We start from the raw sequence: 24577 nt of genomic DNA, 5'->3' as shown, positions 1-24577 counted from the left end.
ATAAAACCAGTTTTCATACACCACCCATTATCCTCGTTAACTCTTTAGCCATCCCTAATAACCGAGCATCATCCCAGAATTGAGCAATTATCTGTAGCCCGGCAATCTCGCGGCTCGTACCCTCCACCCTCACGGGAATGCTAATAGCCGGTAACCCCGCCAAGCTCGCCGGCACCGTAAACACATCGTTTGCATACGTGTCCATTGGCGATTGTGTACTCACCTCGTCCAGCCGGGGCGCAAATGTCGGCGCCGTTGGGACCAGCAGAAAGTCGACCTGGGGAGGGCCCAGCTTGTTGTCGAGCACAACCTCGTCGCCCATCTCGCTTAGGTCAAACGGTGCCGCTTCATATAGCGGATTGCCCCGCACAAATACGCGGTCAAAATCCCGTTGCACGGCGCGCCGCACGCGCTGCGCCTGGATGAAGTAGTTGTCTATGGCCTCGGCGCTGAGGCTGTAGGCACCAAGCAAAATGCGGCGACGCACTTCGTCGCCGAAGCCGCTACCGCGCGTATCAGCATAAAGTGTGTTGGTGCTGTCGGTAGTACTGCCGGTCTCGGGATTGGGCCTGCCGTACCGCACACCGTCGTACTTGGCAAGATTAGAAGACGCTTCGGCTGGCGCGATGACGTAGTATGCAGAGAGTGCGTGACATGTGGATGGGAGATACACAGGCACTACACGAGCTCCCCAGGCGGCGAGCGCATCAGCTGCAGCTGTCCAGATCTCTCGGATATGCGGCTCGAGCTCTTCGACATTGTACTCCATCGGAATGCCTATAGTGAAGTTTTTGGGGTTTTTCGGCAGGGCGTCGGCGAGGGTCTTGGGCGCTATGCCATAGGCCTCGTTGCAGCGCTGGCGAGTGGCGACACTCAGGGAAGTGGGATCATTGGGGTCATGTTCCAGATAAATGCCCTGCTCGAAAATGAGGCTATAAATCTCATCGACGCGCGGGGCGAGCAAGCCTACGGTGTCCAGCGAGTTTGCATACGGCACGACTCCATACCGGGACAACATGCCATATGATGGCTTGTATCCAATGACACCAGTATAGGCAGCCGGAAGACGCACAGAGCCTCCGGTGTCGGTACCCAAGGCTATGTCGGCGTCGCCAATTTGCACAGCTACAGCACTACCGCCAGACGACCCGCCTGCCGAGCGCGGCTGACCATCGGTAGAAGCACCATTGACGACCGGGCCGTAGGCGGAATGGGTAGAATGAGAGCCCATACCGAATTCGTCCATGTTGGTAGTCCCAACAACGACGCCGTTCCGGGCGCGCATCTGGGCCACAATGGTGGCTTCGAATGGGCTTGTGTACCCACCCAATATCCGAGAGGCACATGTGGTGGGGAGCAAGCCAGTAGCAATGTTGTCTTTCACAGCCAGACGAAAAGATCCAGGGACCTTTAGGCCTTCGAGAGCCGATTGGGGCACTACGAATGTATTAGTACATGAAACTTCATCTATCAAATAGAGAGACGATACCTCTGGCAATCCAATGATTCGTCGCATTGGCCACCGTGGAACTCTGGCGCCAGTGCCGTAGTAACCGCATTTGCGGCCGGCCCTTCTGAAGCAAAGATTGCATGTCGGCAGCCTTGCAGGTCGGGGTCAACTGCACGGAAATGTTGTCATTCTGGTGAGCTTGTGTAGAAAAAGGTCGAAGCTATCTGCCGGGAGTGGCCCCACAAATTAGAAGACCCTAGTAGCTGTCAACCCTAAGATAATGGGCACTGTGGATGAAGATGGTGGACGATGTGGACGCTTGCGACCAAGGGCAGCTATACACAGAAGTACCGACGAAATTCTACTGAGTACTGACTAGTAACAAAACGCACCTCTAACTTCGTCGACATCAAGGGACATGCTAAAACCTCCGGGTGGTTTGTTAGATCTATAGTTCCATGTGCAGCTCACAAGGCTCGGGCATTGATGGATGGATTTTCACAAGTACTCAAAGAATGTCCAGAACCAGATGGCACCATGAGAACCGAAAACTTAGACTTCAGAGTAAGCTGCTGTAAATTTGCAGAGGAGCAACGGCTGCAAAGACAAGAACAGGAGAAATGGCAGCAGGTCGAGACCGGACTGACTTGAAGTTGGAAGGGAGGTAAAAGAAGGCTTAGGGTTGGGGCTTACATCGCCAACCGAGATGTTTTATAGTCACTGGGAGTTGCACTTTATCCATATTCAGCAACCAGGATGGCGCTTGGGCCATACAAACGTCATAGCCGATTAGTGCTCTATAAAGCCTACGACCCGGCACTCTCTTGCTGGAACTCTCTTTCCGCAACACAAGACACCAGAGCCTTGCGGACAGTTACGCCTCGATATTTGGTGGTTACTTGAGCATTGCTAGACCATCATTCCCTTTTATATATCCCTCTCAGCCATGCCTTCTATGGCGGCGCACATTTCACTTTCGCTTTGGGCCTTCTGGTCCTTGTATGGCGCTGCAGGCGCTATGCAGCCAGACGCCGCGAAGCCCATGAAAGCTCCGATGCGCGATTTGATGTGGGGCCAGCTCAACTTCCTACACACGACCGATACCCACGGCTGGTTGGGCGGACATGTCTCCGAGTAGGTGAAGCGGTGCTGGTGTGGCTCTGGCCGGCCTGCTCTTATCAGGGTTCTCACGACGCGGACGATGGGGCTGTATCTGAGACTACTAACACTTTGGCTCTGACAGGCACCAGTATTCCGCTGACTGGGGCGACTATGTGTCCTTTGCCCACCACATGCGCCAAAAGGCCGACGACCAGGGCGCCGACCTCCTCCTGATCGATACGGGCGACCGCGTCGAGGGCAACGGCCTCTACGACGGCTCGGTCCCCAAGGGCCAGTACACATACCACATCTACCGCCAGCAAGACGTCGACCTCATTTGCAGCGGCAACCACGAGCTGTATCAGCGCCAGACAGCCGACAACGAGCACGATATCCAGGTGCCCAACTTCCGCGACCGCTACGTCGCCTCAAACCTCGACTACATTGACCCTGAAACAGGAGAGCGCCAGCCTTTAGCGCAACGCTACCGCCGCTTCAAGACCAAGAACCGCGGCATTGACGTGGTTGCCTTTGGCTTCCTTTTTGACTTTACGGGAAATCAGAACAACACTGTTGTGCAGCGCGTCGAGGACACCATCAAAGAGAAGTGGTTCCAAGATGCTATCCGCCTGCGGCCGGACGTCTTTGTGGTTATTGGCCACATTGGTGTGCGCATGCCGGAGCTGAAGGCTATCTACACTGCCATCCGCCAGCAGAACTGGCACATTCCCATCGCCATGTTTGCTGGACACGCTCACGTGCGCGATGCTACGGACTTTGACTCCCAGGCTTATGCGCTTGCCAGCGGCCGTTACTTTGAGACTGTTGGCTGGATGTCTCTCGATGGTATCCAGAAGGACGAGCTCAAGAAGGACGAAGTTCAGGCAGCCAAGTCGTTCGCATTCACCCGCCGCTACTTGGACAACAACCTGTTTGGATACTACCACCATACCGGCCTCAACGAGTCTACTTTCCCCACCGAGAAAGGCCAAGAGACCTCTAAGCTGATCTATCACGCCCGCAAGACTCTAGGTCTTGACAAGAAGCTGGGATGTGCACCAAAGAGCTTGTGGATGAGCCGCGTCCCGTACCCGCACGACAACAGCATTTATACATGGCTAGCTAACGAGAGTCTGCCTGGGATATTTTACAACGCCGAGCGCGCCAACAAGCCGCGGATCGGTCTGCTGAACACGGGAGGCGTGCGTTTTGACATTATCCGCGGCAAATTCTCCTACGACTCGCTGTTCAATGTGTCGCCTTTCACCAACCACATTGCCTATCTGCCCGACGTGCCCTACGCTATTGCCAAGAAGATCCTGGCCATAATCAACAGCTCCGGCCCTGTGTTCACCGCCGCCGCCGCCGTGCCAGACACGCGCTACATGGGCCCACCCGAGGCCTGGGCGGGAAAGAACCTCGAGGCAGATAATGCTGCTGCGGCGCTTGCTGCCCATGCTAGCTCGGCACAGGATGCTGACACCGCGGGCCAGGTGCCCCTGGCGCATAAGCCCGATGCCGAGCTGACGGCGGGGTACACGACCAAAGACGACCTTGGCGACGACGGCGATGATACAATGCATGCGCCTGTTGCATATTACTCGTCGCCCAACTGTATCCAGGCGACAAGTGGGTTTAACGAGGCCGAGGCGGAGCCAGAGAATGTGGATGTGGTGTTTATTGACTTCCTTAAGCCATGGGTTTTAGCGGCGACCAAGTTTGCTGGCGGCGATTATACCGACGCTGATGTGAAGTTATATTCCAAAGATACCTTCTCCGAGAGCCTGGGGAAGTGGGTTAAGGAGAACTGGAAGGGCGATTGCTAGATGCGTAGAAGGATAGACGCCGTATGGCCTTGAATATATTACCGTTATAAGCTTGACTATTATTCAACACGTTGTGAGCTCGGTGCACTAAGCCGAGTGCACGATTGTCACCACTTTTCTCTTTTCTTTATTTCTTCCATTCGAGGGAGGCATTATCCGAACGAGCCGGATCATGGGTTTAGGTCTCAATGGCAGATGGGCTAGCTAGGTTGGCTGGTGTTCTCAACCACGCAAGGCTTTTGAGAAGCTGCGACAGTTGTTAATTCAAAGCCCAAATCAACTCCAAGAGGAGGCACTTAGCGCTCCGAGTTCCACGACGTACACGGGTAAAATTTCCGAGATATGGGACTGGTTTCGCGACTATCGTGAAAAATGACCGTGTAACTGAATGGGAACCCGATTTTTCAGCTTCACATCTAACTTTGACTCCACAACATAACGGCCTTTCAATGACTAACTACACTATCCATGTTGAAATTCTTCTTTTATATCACGCAGCTCACGCATTTGGCTCTCGAGGATCGCCAGGTCCTGGTGATCCGGCTCATATCCTTCCCACTGATCCTTGGCGATTTTATCCCTCAGAGGCACCCCCGATCAGAGGCACCCAACGTTCAAATCCGCCCAGGTGTTCGCAACCCAAGAGACCGCCGCGTCTTCCGAATCGACAGGACGCCGCCTTTGACTATTCTCATGCGATTTGAAGAAGTTCCAAAGACCAGTATACGCGTAGATTATCATCAGCTGATACTTGATGTTGTATTCTGTTGCTGTCGATCTCAGAATCTTGAACTTCTTCTGCACCCGAGCGAACGTCAGTTCCGCCGTCATTTGAAACCGCGAGTGCCGCAGGTTGTAGAGCTCCTTGCTCGTCCGCGGTTTGCTATTGCCTTCATTCCAGTCTTCGAGCTGATATCGCTCTCCAAAATAGGGCGTTAAAAGACCTGACCGCGGCGCAAATTGGGCAGCACCGACGTAGAATCTCCGGGCTGGAATTCTGAGGCCTTTAGTCAGGGCAGTCCTCAGCACTCTATCATCACTCATGAACCCCCCTGCCCCGTCTATGACGTATGCAAAGGTGTCATAGTATATTCTGCCCGAAAGGGTAGCCGCCCCACTATGTGGGGCGCTGCCGGAACAACTATACTCCCATGTGGAGCCTTGCGCCACATGGGATGGGGAAATTGGAGATCAGAGCAACGCTATGTATAACTTAACCCTCAATATATACTATGTGCATATTACCACATGACAAAAGGTACCATCGAAGCGTACGGCACACAGCACTTTTTGCGACAGTAGCTTCCTCCTGCCGTATTGGTAATAATAATTCCCTCGCGAGTGAGAGGCGTCAATATGCGGGCAGACAATAGCGCCGATGCAGCCACGAAACGCTCGTGGCTCCATCTGTGCCGTGGTCTCCGTGCAAATGAGGCTATCGTCGGACTGTTTAACAAAGGCACAGTGAAGCTTGGTGAAGGCATCCAAGCCGGCCTTGAAAATCAACGAAACCGTGCTCTGGGAGATGCCGAAGAAACGGGCCGCGCTTCGCTGACTGCAGCCCTGGCTGATGATATAGAGGAATATCAGCACCTTCTGCTCCAGTGACTGGTATTGCGTTGTCCTCATGGGGGTGTTCGTACGACGCAACCACCGAACTAGTCTATCGAATTCTGGCCTCGTGACGTGAAATGTTTTTTGAAATTCCCTAGGGCTCTGGCGAGGAGGTCGTCTGCCTTGCTGAGAGCGGCAGATGGACCGCCAGGATTCACAACCCGCCGTGCGATCGGTTCTGCTAGTTCCTCATCATAATCTGGGTCCGATTGAAGAACCTCCACTGTTAAATAGAGCAAAAGAATGTCTATAACATCGTCTAGCAATCAATTCTGGCTGTCATAACTGCTAGATGTTGATATTTTGGGCGTGATAAGGGGTGTTAGGTACAGAGTGTTAAAATGTGATGTGGTCGTTGTGGATGGTAAAGTGAGGGGTAGACCACAGCCTTGTGGCCTTGTGTTTTCGTCATATATATTGAGCTTTTGACTGTATGGAGGAAATCTGGACTGAGTGGAAGTAGAGAGTGCAAAGATGTTATCTTGATCATGTTCTATGCTAGATTCTAGCACAGAGGAGAGGGGAACTCCTGTTCATTATATGCCCGTCAGACTTATCGTGAAGATGGCCACTTTCCAGCATAAGCGGAAACTGTTCGCCACAGATCGTAAGATTTGGGGTTTGCCTCCTTACGCTAGAAATCTCAAGATCTAACGCGTGACTCTAAAGTCACCTGAGGTGATGATAGTGTTTGACCTATGGCATATGACCTTGGTTATACGCCGGTAGTTCCCGCCCAACAGTTTCGTTCCACCTCTAGAGAGGAACGCAAAAAAGTTAACGGGTTCGTTCTGAAAAGGCACAGGAACTAGTTCAATTATGGACTAGAGCGGAAATGCATGCACACCGAAAACCTCTTGTCGGACCCGATATCCAGGATCTCCCTACTACGGCGTGAAAATTGATGCTTTATTGTGACTAGCAGATGAATTGGCAGGCGTAATCCCTGTTTCGTCGTTCGTCTTATGTTTTATGTCGACGAGCCGATCAGGGTCTTGACGAATATCCAAGATCAACCGTGGAACAAGCAAGGCCTTTATATGGCGTTGATTTGAGAATAGATAGTTAGGCCTGTACAGTAGCTAGTGGATGGTAAATCTCGATTAGATCCAGCCTATTCTTGTTGCACATCGCATTCATACGTGTTTGATCTCATGCTGAAGTGGGAGTACGGTGGTCCAACGTGGGGCCGGAAGTCCGGAGTCCGGAGTCTCGAGTCTATCCACCACGGGACGACTGGGGCAATCATGCAGGTTATTTCTGAGATCCTGGATCAATTGATAAACATAAATCTATCTGCCCTAGCTATAGGGCACTGTAGTTTCTGCTGTTATAGCGACCCACACGCACACCTGGCCGTGAGTGACTCCAAGTCTAACCCAGCCCATATTCCCCCATGACATCACGCCCAAATTGCCTGCTGGGATCCTGCGTCACGTTTATCAATGACTGAAAGACGGCTTCATTTCTAGGTGCATACCCGCCCAAGGATGTCGCAGCTGCAAATACATCGCGCCAGAATTCACACGCTTCAAGCGACATTTCTGTATCGGTAACGCTGCTGATATGCAGCCCACCAATGTTGATGACATTGCTGGCATATTCTCTCCCGGAGCTTCTTGGGTGCAGCCACTCAATGGTAGGCGGGAAGTTCCACCGGGCGCGTTTTGCATTGGGGTCACCGGTGATGGCATACGAGGTGTAGTAGCTTTGGAGAGCCTTGCTTACACCAGTGAACCAGAGTCCAATAGGAAATAAAAAGACGGCCGCTAATAGCTGCATCCAGCTGTTGCCCGAAAATTTGGGGTGAAAGAATAGAGCGAACAAATCGGTGCCGTGCCACCCCGGGAAGACGCTGTACTGGAGATTGTACGTTTTGCCATCGCCAACTGCTTCGTTGAGAAAACGTATGTTGCATACAATGCAAGCATCTCGTATGAGAGCTCCCAGGCGCGTAGTTTGACTTGTATATACACTATCCTTGGATTTTGTGACAGGTGGATAAAACTCAGCGATAATATCAAGAACTCCGGCTTCGATGGTATAGTTGGGAAAGATTCCTGGGAGAAAGTCGATGAATTCGTCGTTTGTCCTTACTTGACCGCTGACAAACAAGGTGGATTCCTGTGACGTATGTGTAGATATAATACTCTCAATGGGCCAAACCCGGCCGAGTGACATCTCTAGGGCCGGAAGCTGTCGAATATAGTTTCCATCTGGTGACGGGCCCATGGCAAAGCTCCCGGGATGGTGTGTTTGAAGAAGCTTAGTATTGGCCTTTATTAGAGTTTCACTGGGTTGGTGACGCAAGCAGTCCAGCCCAAGCCCTTCACAGCCTGCAAGGCGCTCAAACTTCTTGTATATGTCTTCCATGGCCCCACGCCGGTCCTACATGGGCTGGAAGGCAGGGGACATGAGAATAGCGCGATGAAAGAGGGGATCCAAAGTCCCTCCCTGGGCTATCAAATGATGCTCAAGTGACCCGGCTCTAGCGGATTCGCCCATGGCTGTCACAGAGTTTGGGTTACCGCCTACCAGGTGAATATAGTCCTGTACCCATTGAAAGACAGCTCGCTGGTCCCATAGCCCGGAGTTTGGAAGGCCTTCTCTTTCCATGGTTGAGCCTGCCATCTAGCCGAAGCTGCCAAGTCGGTAGTTGAAGGAGATGAAGATGACGTTGTTGCCTGACTGGTTGATCAGGCCCGATCCATCGTACCACGGTAAAAAGGGTTCGTAGATGTCCTTGCTGCCAACCACAAAGGCACCACCAAAGACCCAAACCACAACCGGCAGGGTCTCACCATCCATGAGGGCCTTGCCTGGCACGTAAAGATCAAGGTAGAGACAGTCCTCATCCACCTGACTGAAGTCGGGCAGTGTAACTCCACCAAAGCTAGAGCAACCACTTGTTAGTGAGTGAGCAACAGCGAAGAAGACGATAATACCACGGACATTTGATTAATGGCCTTTCCAACAGGATAGCGGTTACCAGGGCCAACAATGTTGAAGCCACCAACAACACCTTGTGGACAATGTGGGCCAAAGTCACCCTCTTGGATGCCAGCTTTCGTGATGGGGGGCTGAGGCTTCCTCCATCGCAGATCACCGGTAGGCGGAGCTGCATAGGGAACATTTCTAAATAAATATCTGCCCAAAGTTAGCAATGGTTACGGCGCGGGCTCTATTGAAGGGGTGCTCACATGTCGGTATTAGGTTCGTATGAAGCGCGGAACGATCCATATGGCAAGGCCAATATCGGCATATCTCTCTTGTTCGTAGACCGCCGTGGAAGTGCCGCCGTCAACGTTATGAAAGACAAGTAGTCCATGATAAGCAAGGGAAAGAGAGAGCCTGTGAGGCGCATGGTAGCCGACACGGGAGCGGCCCGACGTGCCAGGCTGGCCGTGTTTATGAAGGACGGAGCGTAGAGCCAAGTACGTGATAGTGAAGCTGAGAGGACGGCACCGCAGCACTAATAAATGAAGCAATGGATACGAGTGGGCAAACAGATATAGTAGAATGGCCCCGATGAAATGATGCTCATTGTTCGGTTCGGGGAAGGGCGAGGCTGAGGCTGGTTTCTGCTGCTTTTGTGTAGGGCTTGTTGACGGCCCCATTCAAGCCGGCACAAGAGAAAGGCGCAGCTTGCCGCTTGGGCAGAGTAGTTGCTTCGGGCTCTGGGTTTCCACCTGGAGGTAGGAACGCTTGTACTTCCGGGGAGGCGCATGGGAGGTGGAGAATGACGTCATTGACACCAAGTTATGAGCTACACAACTGCGAGTATCACGCACTTTTACGAGGCAAAGAAGCAAATAAAATGACTCTGTTTTGTAACGCCGTTGATGCCGCAAAATAAACGCCAGAAAAGGAAACCCAATATATACTCCCAAAACCAGCATCATGCACTGGCTTGTAGATGAACGCCACCCAACTCCCGGCTTGAACCAGTTCCAAAATCAACCCTTTCGTGTCTACTTGATGCCGGCATACTGTCTACTTCCGGTTGCGTGTCTTTTTGGTTGTAGTTGTATCTTCTTCCTCTTCGTCTTGGCCCTTCTTGAGGTCTTCGGTGATACCCAGATATTCCTTGTCGTACCAGTCTTCACCGTCGGACATGTCGTGGTTCTCGCCACTGTGGGCTTCCGTGCGCGCCCAAGTCAATACTGTCTGTCGCAATCTTTGGGCCTTGAGAAGACCCTCGAACAACTTGCGCGCACCGCGACACACTTGCTCCTGTTTTTGTACATAAGCCTGCAGGAGATGTCGCATTTCTTCAGCTTCAGCGTCAGGGAGGCCCATATTCTTGTCAGGTCGGGCAGTCAATGGAGCAGAGAAAAACGGATGGACAGGGTATTCGGGTTCTTGGGATGGATCAGCGTCGTGCGCCGTCGCTTTGGCGTTGGTATCCGTGACCTGCGTCTCGTTTTGATCATTTGTTGATGCTTTGGCTTGGTTGTCGCCCGCATTTTGTGCACCGTTGGAGACAGGACTATCAGTACCATTTGCTGTATTCTGTTCACTGCGGAGTTTTTCAACTGGAATGCCGTGTAGTTCCCGGCCTTCGGCAAGCGCAGCCTGTGTGATCTCGGTGATCTCGGGGAAAATATTGGTTTTGTAGAAATCACCGTCATTGTCGCCCAGAAGCACACCACAAGGAATCCACATGTAGTCGCCACAGAAGCCAGAGAGGAGCCGCTTGACCTTCCATAGGGAGGCATTTTCTTTGCGCATGATATCATTACTTTGGTGCATGAGAGATGTGATTGTGTTGGAAGTGAATGGCCGTGATAGTGTTGAATGTGTAGGGAGATCGGTCACAGAGGTTAGAGGCGCGAGAATTTCTATAAGAAACTTGGTTAGCAACACTCAAAAAGTGCAGCAAGAGACATGTACTAACCTTCAATGATGACGTCTGCGTAGGGGTTTTCCAGAATGGCATTTGCTGCTGCGTCTTGTATGCGCTCTTGATCCTCTTCGTCGCTTTCGATCACATAGCCGTCATCGTCGATCAAAGGTGGGTTTTCGCTGATTGTTTGTCTGACAACACCGGCGTACTCGACGGACTAGAGGAGAGTGTTAGATTCGGCCATGATAAGCGCTCTGGGCAGAGTGGACATACGCGCTTGTAGGTTTCAGGGCCGCTGGGAGGTGCAAGGTGCCCGCGCTCAGAGAAGCGAGCCTTCTTTTTGGTCTTGTTGCCGCGGTTTCCGGAGTTTGACGCTGAATCATCCGAGTCCGAGTCACAGGCTTCTCTCTTGAGGGCCTTTTTGACCGAGAGAATGGTCTCAGCAAACAGGACTTGTTGTGACGACATTGGCGATCGGGATGGTTGCGATTTGTTCAATGTAATCGCCAGAATGGGAGTCGCGTATTTCGGGAGCAAAGAAATCACGGCAGGATTCAAATTGCGGCGGGCCAAAATAAAGGAGTTTCATTGAAGGTTGGTTTAGAGATTACAAATGATGAAGCGCCTGGTAAAGATACGGCGCAAAGTAGAGCCGGGACAAGGCTGGCGAGCTTTGGGGCGGTGAGCGACGGCAAAAACAGGGTGATGTCCAATCAGACCAATCAAATAGCTGAGGTGGGGCATCTTTATCTGCGCGTCATGGGCCCACTATTATGGTGGCATTTAGTGTTTGGACGTGCTCCACAGGGAGCTTGGTTCTTAACTTGATGACATACATGACAGCATCATGATGAATTGGCGGGGACACTCTAACCAGTCTCTAGCTTGAGCGACACCCAGACGCAACTACAATACCACGCTTTACAAAGGATTGCCCTGCTTTTTCTCGCTTTCCTCCCCGCCATAACATGGACGCTTTCCCCCGTGGAAGCCTAGCACACAATGCGCCCCTACTACTGGTTACTGGGCTCTCGTCTACGGCGCCAACAGTGAAACTCCAGCTGGGAAGCAGTATCGACGATGCCGCCATTGAGATTCACTCCGAAATGCCGCCGGTTGCGTCCCCGGCTGCTGCGCAGCTAGAGCAGTATTTTGGAACCATTGACGCGACAATCCCGCCGTGGGACAACGACTTCAAAGACGCACCCTACCGCTTCAGAACCGTCGTCACGGACAGAGTGAGTGTCAACACGAGACGGCGTTACAAACAGCCTCCATTGTAGATATCAGGCTAACTGTGTCTCTGTTTAGACCCTTCGGCTACCTCCGCGCAAAGCCCCGGCCCCGTCCGACTGGGACTCCTCGCCGCAAAACATCGCCATTTTCCACTCGCCCTTTTCCCCACTTAGCACTACATCTCGCCTGTATCCCGACGGCATCCTCGACAACAACTGGCTGCGGAAGCACCAGGACCTGATTCCCAGCGTTATCCTGTGTTTCTATAGCCTCGTTTCAGACCCCAACCAGGCCGAGACGGAAGATGCGAGACTAAAAGCCGACATTTCCAATATCAAAACCTTGCTTTCACAGTCAGGCCATAAGTCTCGTCTTGTTGCAGTTCTACTTAGTGATGCCGAGGCATCACCCCTGGCACCAACTGATGGCATAACAGAACGGCTTGAGAACATTAGGAGGGGTTCTGGCCTTGATCACAAAGCCATCTTTTACGTTTCTCCCAAGGACAGTCCGAAAGAGGTAGAGATTGCCGCCGACAAGATCCTCACTGCCCTGTATCCCACAGCAGTCGAATACTACCGCGATTTGGGTAGACGATCCAAGAAAAAGCGCTCAAGAGGTTTGGCTCCCATGCCTACAGTACCTCCAACCAGTGGGACATCTCAAACACTGTCGCTGGCGCACTGGCATGTACGATATGACTTCAAGATTGGTATATTTGCTGAGTTCAGGCATGATATGGACGCTGCATTTAAATCATACGAGCAAGCATACGAGGCCTTGACTGGCCAGGATGTCTGGGAGATGATCCCCGGTTGGGAGTCGAGGTGGAACGAGGCCCGGCTATTGGCTGACCTTCTTGCTATTCGTTGCATGCGCTGTTTGTTATGGAATGGGCAACCTTCCGCTGCTGTTCAACGCTGGCAAGCTCATTATGATTTAACAACAAGCATGGTTGACAGACGGGGGAGAGGCACTAATAATTATGGTTGGGAGGCATGGCAAGCTCGGTGGTTTCTAATCATGGCAGAACTTATGGAGAACATGTCAATGCCGGATATGCCACCATTCGCACAGGCAGTCTATCTCCCCCCGGAGAAGACAATCCTGAATGACAAGTTACAGCCGTGGCACAGGCTCCATCACACTGGCTACTGGTATCGGGTAGCAGCGAGATACCAAGCTTCACGGCGGAAGCTGGCGTATGCGATTCCTGAAGAGGATCGAAAGAAGCCAGAAGGCGATCCCCTCCAGTCAGAATCTCAAAAGTCCAACAAGGATTACTCATATGACTCTTATTTATGTCCTGAGCCATTCGAAGAGTATCCTCTCGAGGGTTCTTTAACTAATCATAGCCAGCTGGTTGTCGACTGTCTAATGGCAGCGACCAGGGCCTTTGAGCAGCGTAACCAACGCTATGCCGTAGCTGAGATCACCATAGAATGCGCCAAAGAATTCACGGCTATGGGGTCACCAGATAAGGCAGTTGATATCTTGTTGCCGCTCTGGCAAGATTCTAGCTTCAGAGCGCATGGATGGCTCGACATCACGGAAGAGATTTGCTGGTCTTTGCGAAAAGCAGCCGTCGGGGCCAATCGAGGCGACGTAGTGTTATCTGTGGACTGGGAGTTAATGAGTAGTCGTAAGGCATACCGCTCCTACATGTGATGTAATGTAACTATGCTAATCCCAGTGTCATTATAGGCTTTTCAAGGCTCCCAAAGTGGCCATACGATCTCAACAAGTCGCTAGATGGTCTCACATTGGCTCAAAAGCCAACGGTTGAGCTATCAGACAACAATGTCACTCCGTTTATCTCGGCTGTCTTTCTTTTCCGGCACAAAGAGGCACGAGCGGGCGAGACGTGTTTTGCAGAGCTGCAGATCACGGCCGATACTTTTCCCGATGCGGGAATCATAGCACTGACTGAGCTTCACATTAAGTTTGAAGGAGGCATAGGCCCTATCAAGATTTCACATGACGAGAAAGCAACAGATGAAGTCAAAAGCCCCCGGGGAATTAATATGGCAACAGTCGAGCTTGAGGAAGACCTGGCAACAGAGACAGATGGCAACGAGACTGTTCCAGCTTTACACGGCACATCAAGCCTTGTCTTGCAGCCGGGTCATACTACTGTCTTCCATCTCTCGATTCCCCTGAGAGAACCCGGGGAAACACAGGCAACGGGCCTTGGTCTTGTCATGGATTCGGAAACTTACAAGCTTACATATAACACCAGCTTCAAGAGCACCAGAATGCTCAACACATGGTATGACCCGAATTCGCTCAGACAAACCACAATAGCTCGTGAGACACCACATACGCTGGACATCCAACCACGTCCTCCCAAAATGGAGCTATCTTTGGTCACCGCCTTGCAACAATATTACACCAACGAGCCGATAGAACTTGACCTAGACCTGTCCAATGCCGAAGATGAAGATGTCACGGCCAAAATAGATGTTCTAGCTGCTGGCCAAAATATCCCCATCATCTCCCTGAAATATGGCCAAAGTACCACGACATCTACTTCACGTGCAGAAGGGTCAACGATACCAAATACACACATTGGCACCATTCCGCAATCCGAACAGTCCAAGCTGACGCTACGCTTCGATCCGTTCTTGATGCCCACAACCTGCCAGGTCTCGGTCAAAGTGTCCTATCATCTGCAGAGCGATCCAGCCACGCCAATTCTTCAGACCATGTCATTCAAGTTTAGCCCTAAACCGCCTTTTGAGGCCGGCTACGAGCTTCTCCCGCGCCTCCACCCAGACCCTTGGCCAAGCATGTTTGCCGTCGATGGGCTAGTCTCAGCTGATACTGAGGATGTAGAAACGTCCAATAATATCACCCCCCGCGGACTATCTCAGAAGTGGTTTCTGGGATGCAAGTACCGTTCACTTGCAAGCGATGAGTTGGTTGTTCGTGGTGTGAGCATGCAAGTGCTTTCGGTGGAAGATAGAATCAAGTGCAATTCAACCCTCCAAACACCACTTCCCGGTGATGGAATCGTCGTAAACACCAAGGACGATCCACGTGATGTCGCCTTTGATCTGGACGTGCAAAAGTTGAGTCTCGACGACCGCTCACCCGCGCTGCTGGAACTGGCCTTCAACATTCACTGGACGCGCAAGGTCAACTCCGCAGACATAGCCCCCGCTACGTCTACCGAAAGTTCCTTCAACACCACCAGCATCGTTGTGCCGCCGTACATGGTACTTGGCTCTGAGCCACGCGTGCTCGCCAGCCTCTCCAATCCCGCCAACGCGCCTCGTGGCCTGCTCTGCATGGACGTTACTATCGAGAACGCATCAGGCCACTTCTTGACCTTTAGCCTGACCATGGATCCCAGCGACCAGTTTGCCTTTTCGGGGCCGAAGCTAGCGACGGTCAATGTGCTTCCTGCGTCGCGGCGCACAGTGAAGTTCCGCTTGTTCCCCATGGTTTCGGGCACGTATATCCGACCGGCATTGATTGTTAAGGATAAGTATTACCAGAAGATTCTCCGTGTGATTCCAAGTGAGGGTATGAGCTCCGATAAGAATGGGCTGCTGATTTGGGTGCCGCAGGAGGGAGAGGATGAGAAGAAATAGATTCACAAATAGACACATGTAGGTAGTTCATGGAAGTATACCAATCTGCATTACATTTGCTCTGCTTAAAACCCACCCTTCAATCACCGCTCAAATCTTGCTCGGTTTCGGTGCACGTTCCGGTCTCGGTATTCTCTTCTTCCACTCTTCACTCATCGTTGTCTTGGCTTTCATATCACGCGTCTTCCACTCCACAAACCGGTTCAACTCTTGGCGTATATCCGGCATACACGCCACGATCCACTTCGCAGCAAACTGTGCGCACTGCGCCGGTTCCTCCATCGGGACCAAGTGGCCTCTACCAGCCACCACTTCCTCGGCTACCTTCCCATCGCGCACACCGCCACTGCCACCCGCCCCAGTGCCCGTCGTCTCAAGGCGCAGCTTCCGCAATTCAGGAGACGACATCTCGCTGGTCTCGCCGACGATGTACAGCACCGGCGGCCGCACAGCTGGCAATCGCGTGAGCGTCACCCCGCCCTCGGCGCGGTAGAGCGGCCACTTGAGGTACTCTGATGGCAGCGTGAGATCCATGTCTGGCACGAGCGACCGGTCTACCAGTTTCGTCCCGTCAGGCGAGAAGGCGTCCCAGCTGGGCCGCAGGAAGGTGAAGAGTTCCTGATCCTTGGTTGTGCGAAGGGCCACGGCAGTCGGCTCGGTAGTCTGGCTGGGCGTGCGAGCAGTTGAGACGTCGCGCAAGCCGTGCGTAATCCAGGAATCAAGCACGCGCGCATCCCACGCAGTATAGAAGGGGCTGCGCCGGAAGCTGCCGGCGGCAGCGGCACGTGATGGCCATTGCTCGCGGCGGTACAGTGAGTAGGAAGCAGGCCCATCAGCCAGCCCGCCAGAAGTGGTGTGGTGGGTGATGACGGGATCGAGCAGCACGATGGAGGAAAAGAGGCGTGGGTGCATCAGGGACACATTAACGAGCGAGGTGGCGCCGAACGAATGGCCAACGGCGACCACGGGAACGGTGATTTCGGCGCGAAATACGTTGACCATGTGGAGGATATCGCGGGCATAGTCCATCCATGATGCTACAGCGGCTTGTTAGTAGCGTTCAAGGGCCCGCTCAAGCAGCAGACTTACGGTCATTTCCAAGCTCATCCTCGTTCAGCTGGCCGCTGTAACCCTGCCAGGCACAGTCGGCAATCCAAATAGACTTGATCCGAAGACCCTTTGACTTGAGCTGTGTGTAGAGGTCATCCCACAAAGCTTCATATAGTTCCTAGATGGTCTTAGCACGAGCACTAACAATACTAACACGGCCCATGAAACAACGGGGCCCCGGGCCGGGCCGGAGGATGAGACCCACCTTGGGAAAACCGCAGGCGTGCGCGGCGACGATCGTGATATCCCTGGGCTGCGGCGCAAGATTATCTTTGGGCGTGTACTGCTTCACGGCCAGCTTTAGCACCGCCTCCTGCGCGGATCCGGTGGCGCGGGGAAACTCGCGGATGTGCTGGCCGTCAATGACATGCTCGGTGATGGTGAATACGGATGCCATGGGTGAGTCAGAGAGATTTGTAGAAGGCAGAAGGAGCTAACCTGAAGTTGTATTTGTTCATGTAAGAGGGTAAATCATTTAAAGTCGTCACTCCTCGTAGATCATAGCTCCGAGGTTATGCTACTCCGGCCCGTAAATACCGCGCAAAGTTGCCGGGTAATGAAAACGGACCGAGGCTTGAAGCAATGACCAACCCTAGTTCAATTTGACAACCCTAAGAATACTTAACATCAACTACATGCAAGACTGACAAATATGATCTGCATTTCCATCTCCGCACCACTACTCCTGAATCCTCTTGGCCTTATAGCCCACAAGTGGCACCCTGCTGCGCAACAGCAACGAACTCGTCACCACACTAATGCTACTCAGCGCCATGGCAAGAGCAGCCCACACAGGATCGAGCCGAACCCTCGTCCCGTTGACAACCACAGGATACAATACTCCAGCCGCGATTGGAACGGCCACAAGATTAAACACACACGCCCAGCCAAAGTTGAACTTGATGCGCCGGAACACGGCTTGGCTCAGGTCCAGCAGCGTGTACACCGACCGGAGATCAGACGTCACCAGCACAAAGTCTGCCGACGAGATGGCAATATCGCTGCCCGACCCGATGGCAATGCCGATGTCTGCCTGCGTCAGCGCCGGAGAGTCATTGATCCCGTCGCCGACCATGGCAACCCGGCCTCTGCCGCTTTTCCCGCTGCGTGTCGAGGCAGCGCTTAGTGTGCTCTGCAAATACGCGATCTTTTCGGCCTTTTGCGATGGGAGCACTTCGGCCAGGACGTGATCCGCTTCGATTCCAACCATGCCAGCCACGGCGCCGGCGGTCACGGCGTTGTCTCCTGAAAGCATCCATACTTGCGTGCCGCGCGCATACAAGGCGCTGATAACGGACACGGTTTCCTTGCGGATAGGATCGGCTATGGCAAAGCCCGCGGCTAGAGTCCATGTTGAGAGGTCGGTGGACGCTGCAACAAGTGCTACGGACTTGGCACCCGCCTTCCATCCCGCTAGGCATGCCGATACTGCAGCGGAAATGAGGACATTGTGGTCTTTCATCATGGCTTCGTTGCCGATAATCAAGCTCAGGGGCTCGCTGTCTGGGAAGTCGCAGGTAGCCTTCATACCGCGGCCAGGAATTTCCGACAGAGAACTAATGTTTATCTGCAAAGCACTCATAGTCTCTCGCTCTCGGCAGAAGGTAACAACGGCCGTGGCGACAGGATGGCTACTATTCTCTTCGATAGCTTTAACTGCAGAGAACAGTTTTGCATCACGGACAGAATCAGCCTTCGCATCTGGGTACACTAGCGAGTCGGTGATGCGAGGTTCTCCCCCCTCAGTCAGAGTGCCCGTTTTGTCAAATACCACGCAGTCGATCTTGCTAGCCTTTTGGAAGGCTTCACCACCGCCCTTTGCCAAAATTCCATATTGCGCCGCAATTCCCCCGCCGACAAAAATGGCAGTGGGTGCCGCTAAAGCAAGACCGCAAGGACAAGCCACGACAAACACAGCCACTGCAAATTGCAGGGCAAAGGCAATCCATCCGTTGCGGTGATCTAGGTAGCTATCAGGGATAACACCGGATAGCCCAAGGGCCATCCACAAAAGCCACGTCGAGACGGCGATGAGTACAATAACTGGCACAAAGTACATGGTCAGCATATCCGCGATATGCTCCATAGGTGCACGTTTTGCCTGTCCTTCTCGCACTACCTTGACGATCTGATCAAGCATAGATGACCCAGCAGTGCCAGTAATTTTGACTAGCACAGCGCCGTCCTTGTTCACAGTCCCGGCGTACACCAGATCTTCGGCGGTCTTTTTGACGAGGTGCGACTCACCAGTGAGACTCGACTCGTCAAAGCTGGTTGATCCGCTAACGAGCACGCCATCGGCAGGCGGGGAGGCACCGTGGGGCACACGCACGATGTCACCAAAGTCCAGTAGATCGACTGACACGGTAGTATCAGGATTGTCCTCCCCCGAGCCTTTGTTGATCAGTATGGCGGTTGCTGGGCGGAGTTTGATCAACATTTCAACGGCGTCGCCTGTGCGAGACTTGGAGTACGACTCAATTAGGCGACCCAGCAAAAGAAACATCGTCAAGAAGACTACAGAGTCAAAGTAGAACTGGTTGTCCTCGACCATATGTGGCTTGTGAATGCCTGCATCTATCATCTGCGCAATGCTGGAAATATAAGCGATCGTAGTTCCGAGCGAAATAAGCATGTTCATGCTGCCAAAGCGGTAGAAGCGCTGGAGAATAGGCGTGCGGCTACCTGGCCGCCACAAGGTGCGGATTTCCTTGAGAGTTCGGATGTGAAATATATCCGCACCGTAAAAGTACACGGGTGTGGCCAAAGCGAACAGGATAATCTGGAGGCGACTGATGCCAGAAGTCCAGGGATGCATGAGAAACATCTTTGCGTGGTTTGAGTCGGGAACTAGGCTCATGTACACAATCCCCAAGACGAAAGTTGGGATCGCGATCACAACTGAGAGCACTGTGCGTATGAGAAGCTCGCGCTGGTGCTTGGCCACAATTTGCTTCGACCGCTCTTCCAGCGTTGGTGGATGGTAGATGGATGCAGTAAAGGCAGGGTCAGCGGCTTCGATGGCCTGAAGAACACGACGAACAGTGAAGCTGGGAGCCTCGGGAATGTACTTGACGCGCAATATGGCGTGCTCAATTGTAGCCATCTGTTGAATCTCGAGTCGCTCGCCAAAGCCGCGCAAAGCTCCTTCAAGGCGGCCGGGGCAGTGTTGGCAGAACATGCCGTCAACACGAATCTCAACTGTTCGGAAATTTGAAGACACGGTAGAGCGGGAGTCCTCAGGTTCATGGGAGATGGGTTCCATGCTGTCAACTGCAGCTTCGTAGCCCAGGCCTTCAATCACATCGATAACTGCCTGTTTATAATCTTTGTCCGTCATCTCAACTGTCGCGCTGTTGGAGACCAGGGCAACGCTTGCGTTCTCTATGAAGCTTTGCTTCTTGAGTTCGTTTGTGATTGTGTTGACACAAACGGCGCAAGTCATGCCGCCCACAGCCAGTGTCATCTTCCAGCTCAAAGCTGTTGGTTCAACTGCCGACACACTCGCCATGGGCTCCATCGAGGTCTTTGGCTTTTCATTTGACACGCGGCTGCTGCTTGGTACGTGGCAGGAAGAAGTGTCCTTGTAGTCGCCGAGCGTGCGGCACGCCTTGCAGTTGGCGAGATGGGCGGCCCGCTTTGATGGTGCAGGTGGCCGCGAGGGAAGGTTTTGGGCCTGGCCAATCTCAAAGCCGGAGTGTTCCAGAGCGTTCATGATTCGACGCACGCTGATGGTCTCACGATGTTCAATCACGACAACCGATGTGACAATGTTGGGCGATACCCAGAAAATATCCCCGCCGAATGCATCGTCCAGAGTAGATTTGATGGTAGTCACACAAGAGGGGCAGTGAAGGTTTTCCAGCACCAGAGATGTCCGTACAAATGGTTGCCGTGGTTGGTAGTCAACAGCAGGGTCGGGTGCGCTGTGGACCTGGCCGAGTTTGGCCTTTGGGGCCTTGAGCAGGCCTTTCATCTGCACAGCTACGCAAGGCAGAGGCCAGGAAACAAAGCCGGCCTGCTTCCAGTGTTAGACAAGCTCTGAAACAGGACACAACAGGCAAAAGAGTAGGAGGCACACCTGTCAGAAATGCTGTATCACGAATAGTGGTAGTACAAAGAGTTGCACGAGAAATATCAGCAGGACAACTGGTTGATAAGACACCTGAAGCGAAGTTGGTGAAGAAAAGAAAACAAAATACTATGAACAAAGAGAATGAGGACTCGAGCCGGCACAAATAACGAAGGGCGGCGGGGGGCCTTATATGTATGATTACAGATCAGGCTTCCCGCTGGCAGTCCGAGTCAGCACAGGCATGTGTCTTTCTTGCCTGTATTTTGTCAAAGACATGCAGCACCCACCGCCGTCAAGGCACCTCGTCCCCTCCTCATATTACGGAGCACATGAGCATATTTTGCGGAGGATTTGTCCGGCAGGCAGGGGAGGGCCCCGGTGACATGCTGTTTAGTCTGTAGAGAACTTGCTTGCGTTATTAGTGCGGCGCCGGAGATTTATGAAGGAGGATTCTAGCTTGTTCTTTTTTTTTTTTTTTGCTGGCCGCACCTCACATATCTCGCAAAGACAGGGGGTAACTGGCATTGGAGGAAACATGCTCAATCAATTTTCAAGTGGCAAAAAAAAATCAACAAAATGAAGCCCGATCAACGGAAAACCAGGCCGACAACGCCCAGCCAAACAAAAAAGAAAGAGGAAAAAAACAAACTTCTTTATCTCAAAAGACGGTCAGGACAAAAAGTAATCGTGACAAGACTGGGACTCGAACCCAGGCGGATTTCTCCATCAGGAAACTTGCGTTAAGGAACGACCTTAACCTGACGCCATAACCAACTCGGCCATCTTGCCTGTGAGTTCTTGAGAATTCTAACGATAATTTGTGATCTCAAGGCTTAGAATAACCCTAACGATGATGTAATTAGGGTATCGTCACATCGCTCGCATCCTGACTGCCCGAGCAGGCCATGGCGACTTTGCGGAGTATGGACCATTGGTTCTTCGGGGCTTGGGGATGGTGCGCCATCCCGAACATACAGAAACAATGAGCGTGTCGAGCGGAGGACTTTGAATTACGTCCGGTAACCAATCCGGCGTTGTGTGATCTTAGTGATTTTGGTAGACGATAAATATAGTCAAGTCAAGTCAAGGTATCGCCACATCGTCTACTAGACACAAGATTTGTAACAAGTACACCGGCTCATCATTCACATGTCACTGGCACTTTTCGGTATTCCAGTCATTCATACATGTGAGATTCATAACCCAATCCAAATACTATCCAAAGAACTTAAAGAACCATAAAAAACAACAACCAACCTAAAGCTAGTCTAACCACCGGTGACATAACGGTAGAAGTAGTTCTTCTGCTTGTTCATCTTCACACCCACAACGTAGTCCTTTTTGGCGATGGCCTTTTGTTGCTGCCATTGGTTTTTGTTGGTCTCTTTCTGAAGAGCCGCGCGTTCGGCAGACTCGATACCGGTCACGCCCATTTCGTTCCGGGTAGTCAATGCGCGGGAGTGCGGGTCGCGGCCGCGCGACTCCTCCTCGGCCTTGCCGTTGGCGGCTTCTAGCAGCTTCAGCTGAACACGCTCGGCAGGCGTGGGGTAGTGTTCCAAGTTTTGGCGGTAGTACCGTTGGTGCTGACGGTGACCCACGGAGCGGCCAGAAGGTAGGTGCAGCTCGAATTCGTCGTAGAAGGCAGCGCGCACGTGTTTGTGAGCGTGCGAGTGATAGCCGTCAGCACGGCGGTGACCGCGCGGATCGTCATGGCTGTGGTGTTCGTGCTTGCTCAGGCGGTCCAAGTTGTTGTCGGCCTTGACAGCACCAATGTCGTCCGAGTCGGTGGATGACATGGAGCTATCGGTTTCCCAGCCTTCGTCCTCGGCAATCTCTTGGCCATCTTCGCCGGTAACCTTGACAGAGCGAGCGGCACCAAGCTTGACATCACCGCCTTCGAAAATCATGTCCTCATCTTCATCCTCCTCATCGTCAGAGTAGGTGCTTCTGAAGTCATAAAAGTCGCCAATATCCAGCTGTTCCTCCTCGGTGGTGAATGGAATCATGCAATGACTGGTGTCACGCATGTGTGTTTGTACTGCAAAGGCGTTGGATTTGACTTTGAGGCAAACCAGGCAAGCCATATCTTCCTGGATGCGCTTGTAGAGATGAGTGATGAGACCAGACAGGTCAACAAGATAGGGCTTTTCAGGAATAATGGTTCCGTGAGTGCGTTCCATGTGTAGCACATTCGCATCAATGTCTGAGGAGACGAGGTTGCAAAACAAGCATGTCTCGACTGGAGCGGTCGAGGAATTAGAAGAAGCCTCGAGCTCTTTGGCGGTCATCTCAGCATCTTCCTTTGGCTCCTCAGAAATGGCAGTCTTGCTAATGGCGTTGGTAACCTTGTCCACAGCGTCCTCGTCACCGTGTAGGTCGACAGCCGGGATTTCCTTCTTGATCGGCTCACCAAGAGAAAATGTGGAGCTGGCGATGGTGCTCTGTTCCAGGGCATCTGACTTGGCGGCAGCGGCAGCGGCACGGCGCAGAGCGTTTTGGTTGTGCTTGTGCTTGGCGCTGTGAAGATGGTTGTTGTACGAGTTTTCGCTGCTGTAGTTTTTCTGGCAAGCGTCGCAGAATTTCTCGAAGTAGGCCTTTTCAGCCTCAGCATTGGAGGCAGCGTGGGCCTGGAGGACCTTTTCAGAGAAGGTCTCGGAGGCAATGGGAGGAAGACCGGCGACACGGCGCTTCAGGTTGTAGCGACTAATAGAAAGTTAGGATTATAGACACGACGGCAGGAAACAAAGTAAAAAAAATCAAAGAGGAAAATAACGTACTGCCAGTCACTGCGCATGTGAGCCTTTTGGAGATCGGGCGCTCTGTAACCGATGCGGCAGGTGTTGCATGTGTAGGGATGCGAGTCCGCCGTCGAGGCAGTGGCCATGGCGGCTTCGGTCGACATGGTAGGCGACGGGATAGCTGGAGGCGATGGGTGAGAGAAGGGTCGGCGGGAGACAAAAGAAGTAGAAGAGACGGCAGGTTTTTATAGGGACTGCTAAGTGCGAGAGGGCACTGAAGAAAAAAAAACAGTGGCAGACGAGAAGCGCAAGAAGAAAGAAAAAAAAGACGTAATCTGATATCATCAGATGGAGGGGTCGAAATGGAAAATTCGGGCGAAAGTTTGTGTGTCGCAGGAACATTTTTTGCGGCGTCGCTTGGAGGTAAAAAGTGGGGCCCTCTCAGACATCCCTGCACTCCATGGGAGACAGTGGAGCGCCTGGTTTACCGGGTTTTAAGGGCTGAAAGGGTGGAGGGAGGGCGGATTAGTAATGAGAGGAGACAGATGAGAGAGCACCTCAGGCGATTTCTGCTGACTAACCCTCGCTTGGCTTGCCCAGCTTGTGTCCAGCTGGCTTGCTTGATCGAATCGAAGAGATCCCAGCGCCGCCCGCTTTGTTTGTTTGGACAACGCAACACGCCCGCCGAAGGGATCATCGTGTCGCACTGAAAACACTGGCACATTGCTACATTGTTATTTGCTCTTCCTTTAGTGCCCGTGGCTGTTAACGCTCTGCCTGGCCTCCATTGTCTGGCCGTGTCTTGCCCCTTCTGCTGTCTTATCCGCGCTCGTTGTCTGGCCTTCTCTTTGCTGCCGAATCAGCCCCAATTATCGACTATATTCCGAATTCCGCTCTCCACTCTCGGCCTCCCATCCTCCGCCCTCCGCCCTCCGCTCCCTCTCTTTGCTCTTCGCCAGCGTCATCCTCGCCTATCTCCTTTGGT

At 52.6% G+C, this 24577-nt stretch overlaps 8 protein-coding genes across 8 annotated transcripts; 2 read left to right on the top strand and 6 right to left on the bottom strand.

Moving 5' to 3' along the window:
- Positions 1-13: 13 nt before the first annotated feature.
- On the bottom strand, positions 14-1516 carry BROUX77_005189 (uncharacterized protein; the record flags this gene model as incomplete). Its single annotated transcript, XM_073750035.1, has 1 exon — positions 14-1516. The coding sequence occupies one exon, from the start codon at positions 1514-1516 to the stop codon at positions 14-16; it is 1503 nt and encodes a 500-aa protein (XP_073604075.1).
- Positions 1517-2396: 880 nt separating this feature from the next.
- Positions 2397-4377, top strand: BROUX77_005188 (uncharacterized protein; the record flags this gene model as incomplete). Its single annotated transcript, XM_073750034.1, has 2 exons — positions 2397-2584; positions 2694-4377. 2 exons carry the CDS (start codon positions 2397-2399, stop codon positions 4375-4377), a joined length of 1872 nt encoding a protein of 623 aa, XP_073604074.1.
- A 4245-nt stretch (positions 4378-8622) lies between these two features.
- Positions 8623-9355, bottom strand: BROUX77_005187 (uncharacterized protein; the record flags this gene model as incomplete). Its single annotated transcript, XM_073750033.1, has 3 exons — positions 8623-8884; positions 8944-9138; positions 9192-9355. The coding sequence occupies 3 exons, from the start codon at positions 9353-9355 to the stop codon at positions 8623-8625; spliced, it is 621 nt and encodes a 206-aa protein (XP_073604073.1).
- A 629-nt stretch (positions 9356-9984) lies between these two features.
- Positions 9985-11305, bottom strand: BROUX77_005186 (uncharacterized protein; the record flags this gene model as incomplete). Its single annotated transcript, XM_073750031.1, has 3 exons — positions 9985-10832; positions 10889-11054; positions 11111-11305. 3 exons carry the CDS (start codon positions 11303-11305, stop codon positions 9985-9987), a joined length of 1209 nt encoding a protein of 402 aa, XP_073604072.1.
- A 500-nt stretch (positions 11306-11805) lies between these two features.
- Positions 11806-15669, top strand: BROUX77_005185 (uncharacterized protein; the record flags this gene model as incomplete). Its single annotated transcript, XM_073750030.1, has 3 exons — positions 11806-12075; positions 12149-13715; positions 13778-15669. 3 exons carry the CDS (start codon positions 11806-11808, stop codon positions 15667-15669), a joined length of 3729 nt encoding a protein of 1242 aa, XP_073604071.1.
- Positions 15670-15759: 90 nt separating this feature from the next.
- Positions 15760-17176, bottom strand: BROUX77_005184 (uncharacterized protein; the record flags this gene model as incomplete). The annotated part of the gene is made up of 3 exons (XM_073750029.1): positions 15760-16706; positions 16759-16897; positions 16985-17176. 3 exons carry the CDS (start codon positions 17174-17176, stop codon positions 15760-15762), a joined length of 1278 nt encoding a protein of 425 aa, XP_073604070.1.
- A 282-nt stretch (positions 17177-17458) lies between these two features.
- On the bottom strand, positions 17459-20755 carry BROUX77_005183 (uncharacterized protein; the record flags this gene model as incomplete). The annotated part of the gene is made up of 1 exon (XM_073750028.1): positions 17459-20755. One exon carries the CDS (start codon positions 20753-20755, stop codon positions 17459-17461), a length of 3297 nt encoding a protein of 1098 aa, XP_073604069.1.
- Positions 20756-22122: 1367 nt separating this feature from the next.
- BROUX77_005182 (uncharacterized protein) lies at positions 22123-23756 on the bottom strand (the record flags this gene model as incomplete). Its single annotated transcript, XM_073750027.1, has 2 exons — positions 22123-23557; positions 23632-23756. The coding sequence occupies 2 exons, from the start codon at positions 23754-23756 to the stop codon at positions 22123-22125; spliced, it is 1560 nt and encodes a 519-aa protein (XP_073604068.1).
- Between the last annotated feature and the right edge of the window lie 821 nt (positions 23757-24577).

This window comes from Berkeleyomyces rouxiae (genome assembly GCF_048999995.1).
Source record: "Berkeleyomyces rouxiae strain 22BRR77 chromosome Unknown BrBRR77_ptg000005l, whole genome shotgun sequence".
NCBI lineage: Eukaryota > Fungi > Ascomycota > Sordariomycetes > Microascales > Ceratocystidaceae > Berkeleyomyces > Berkeleyomyces rouxiae.
Note: the sequence above shows the minus strand (reverse complement) of the source record. Positions and strands in the feature narration are given on the sequence as shown.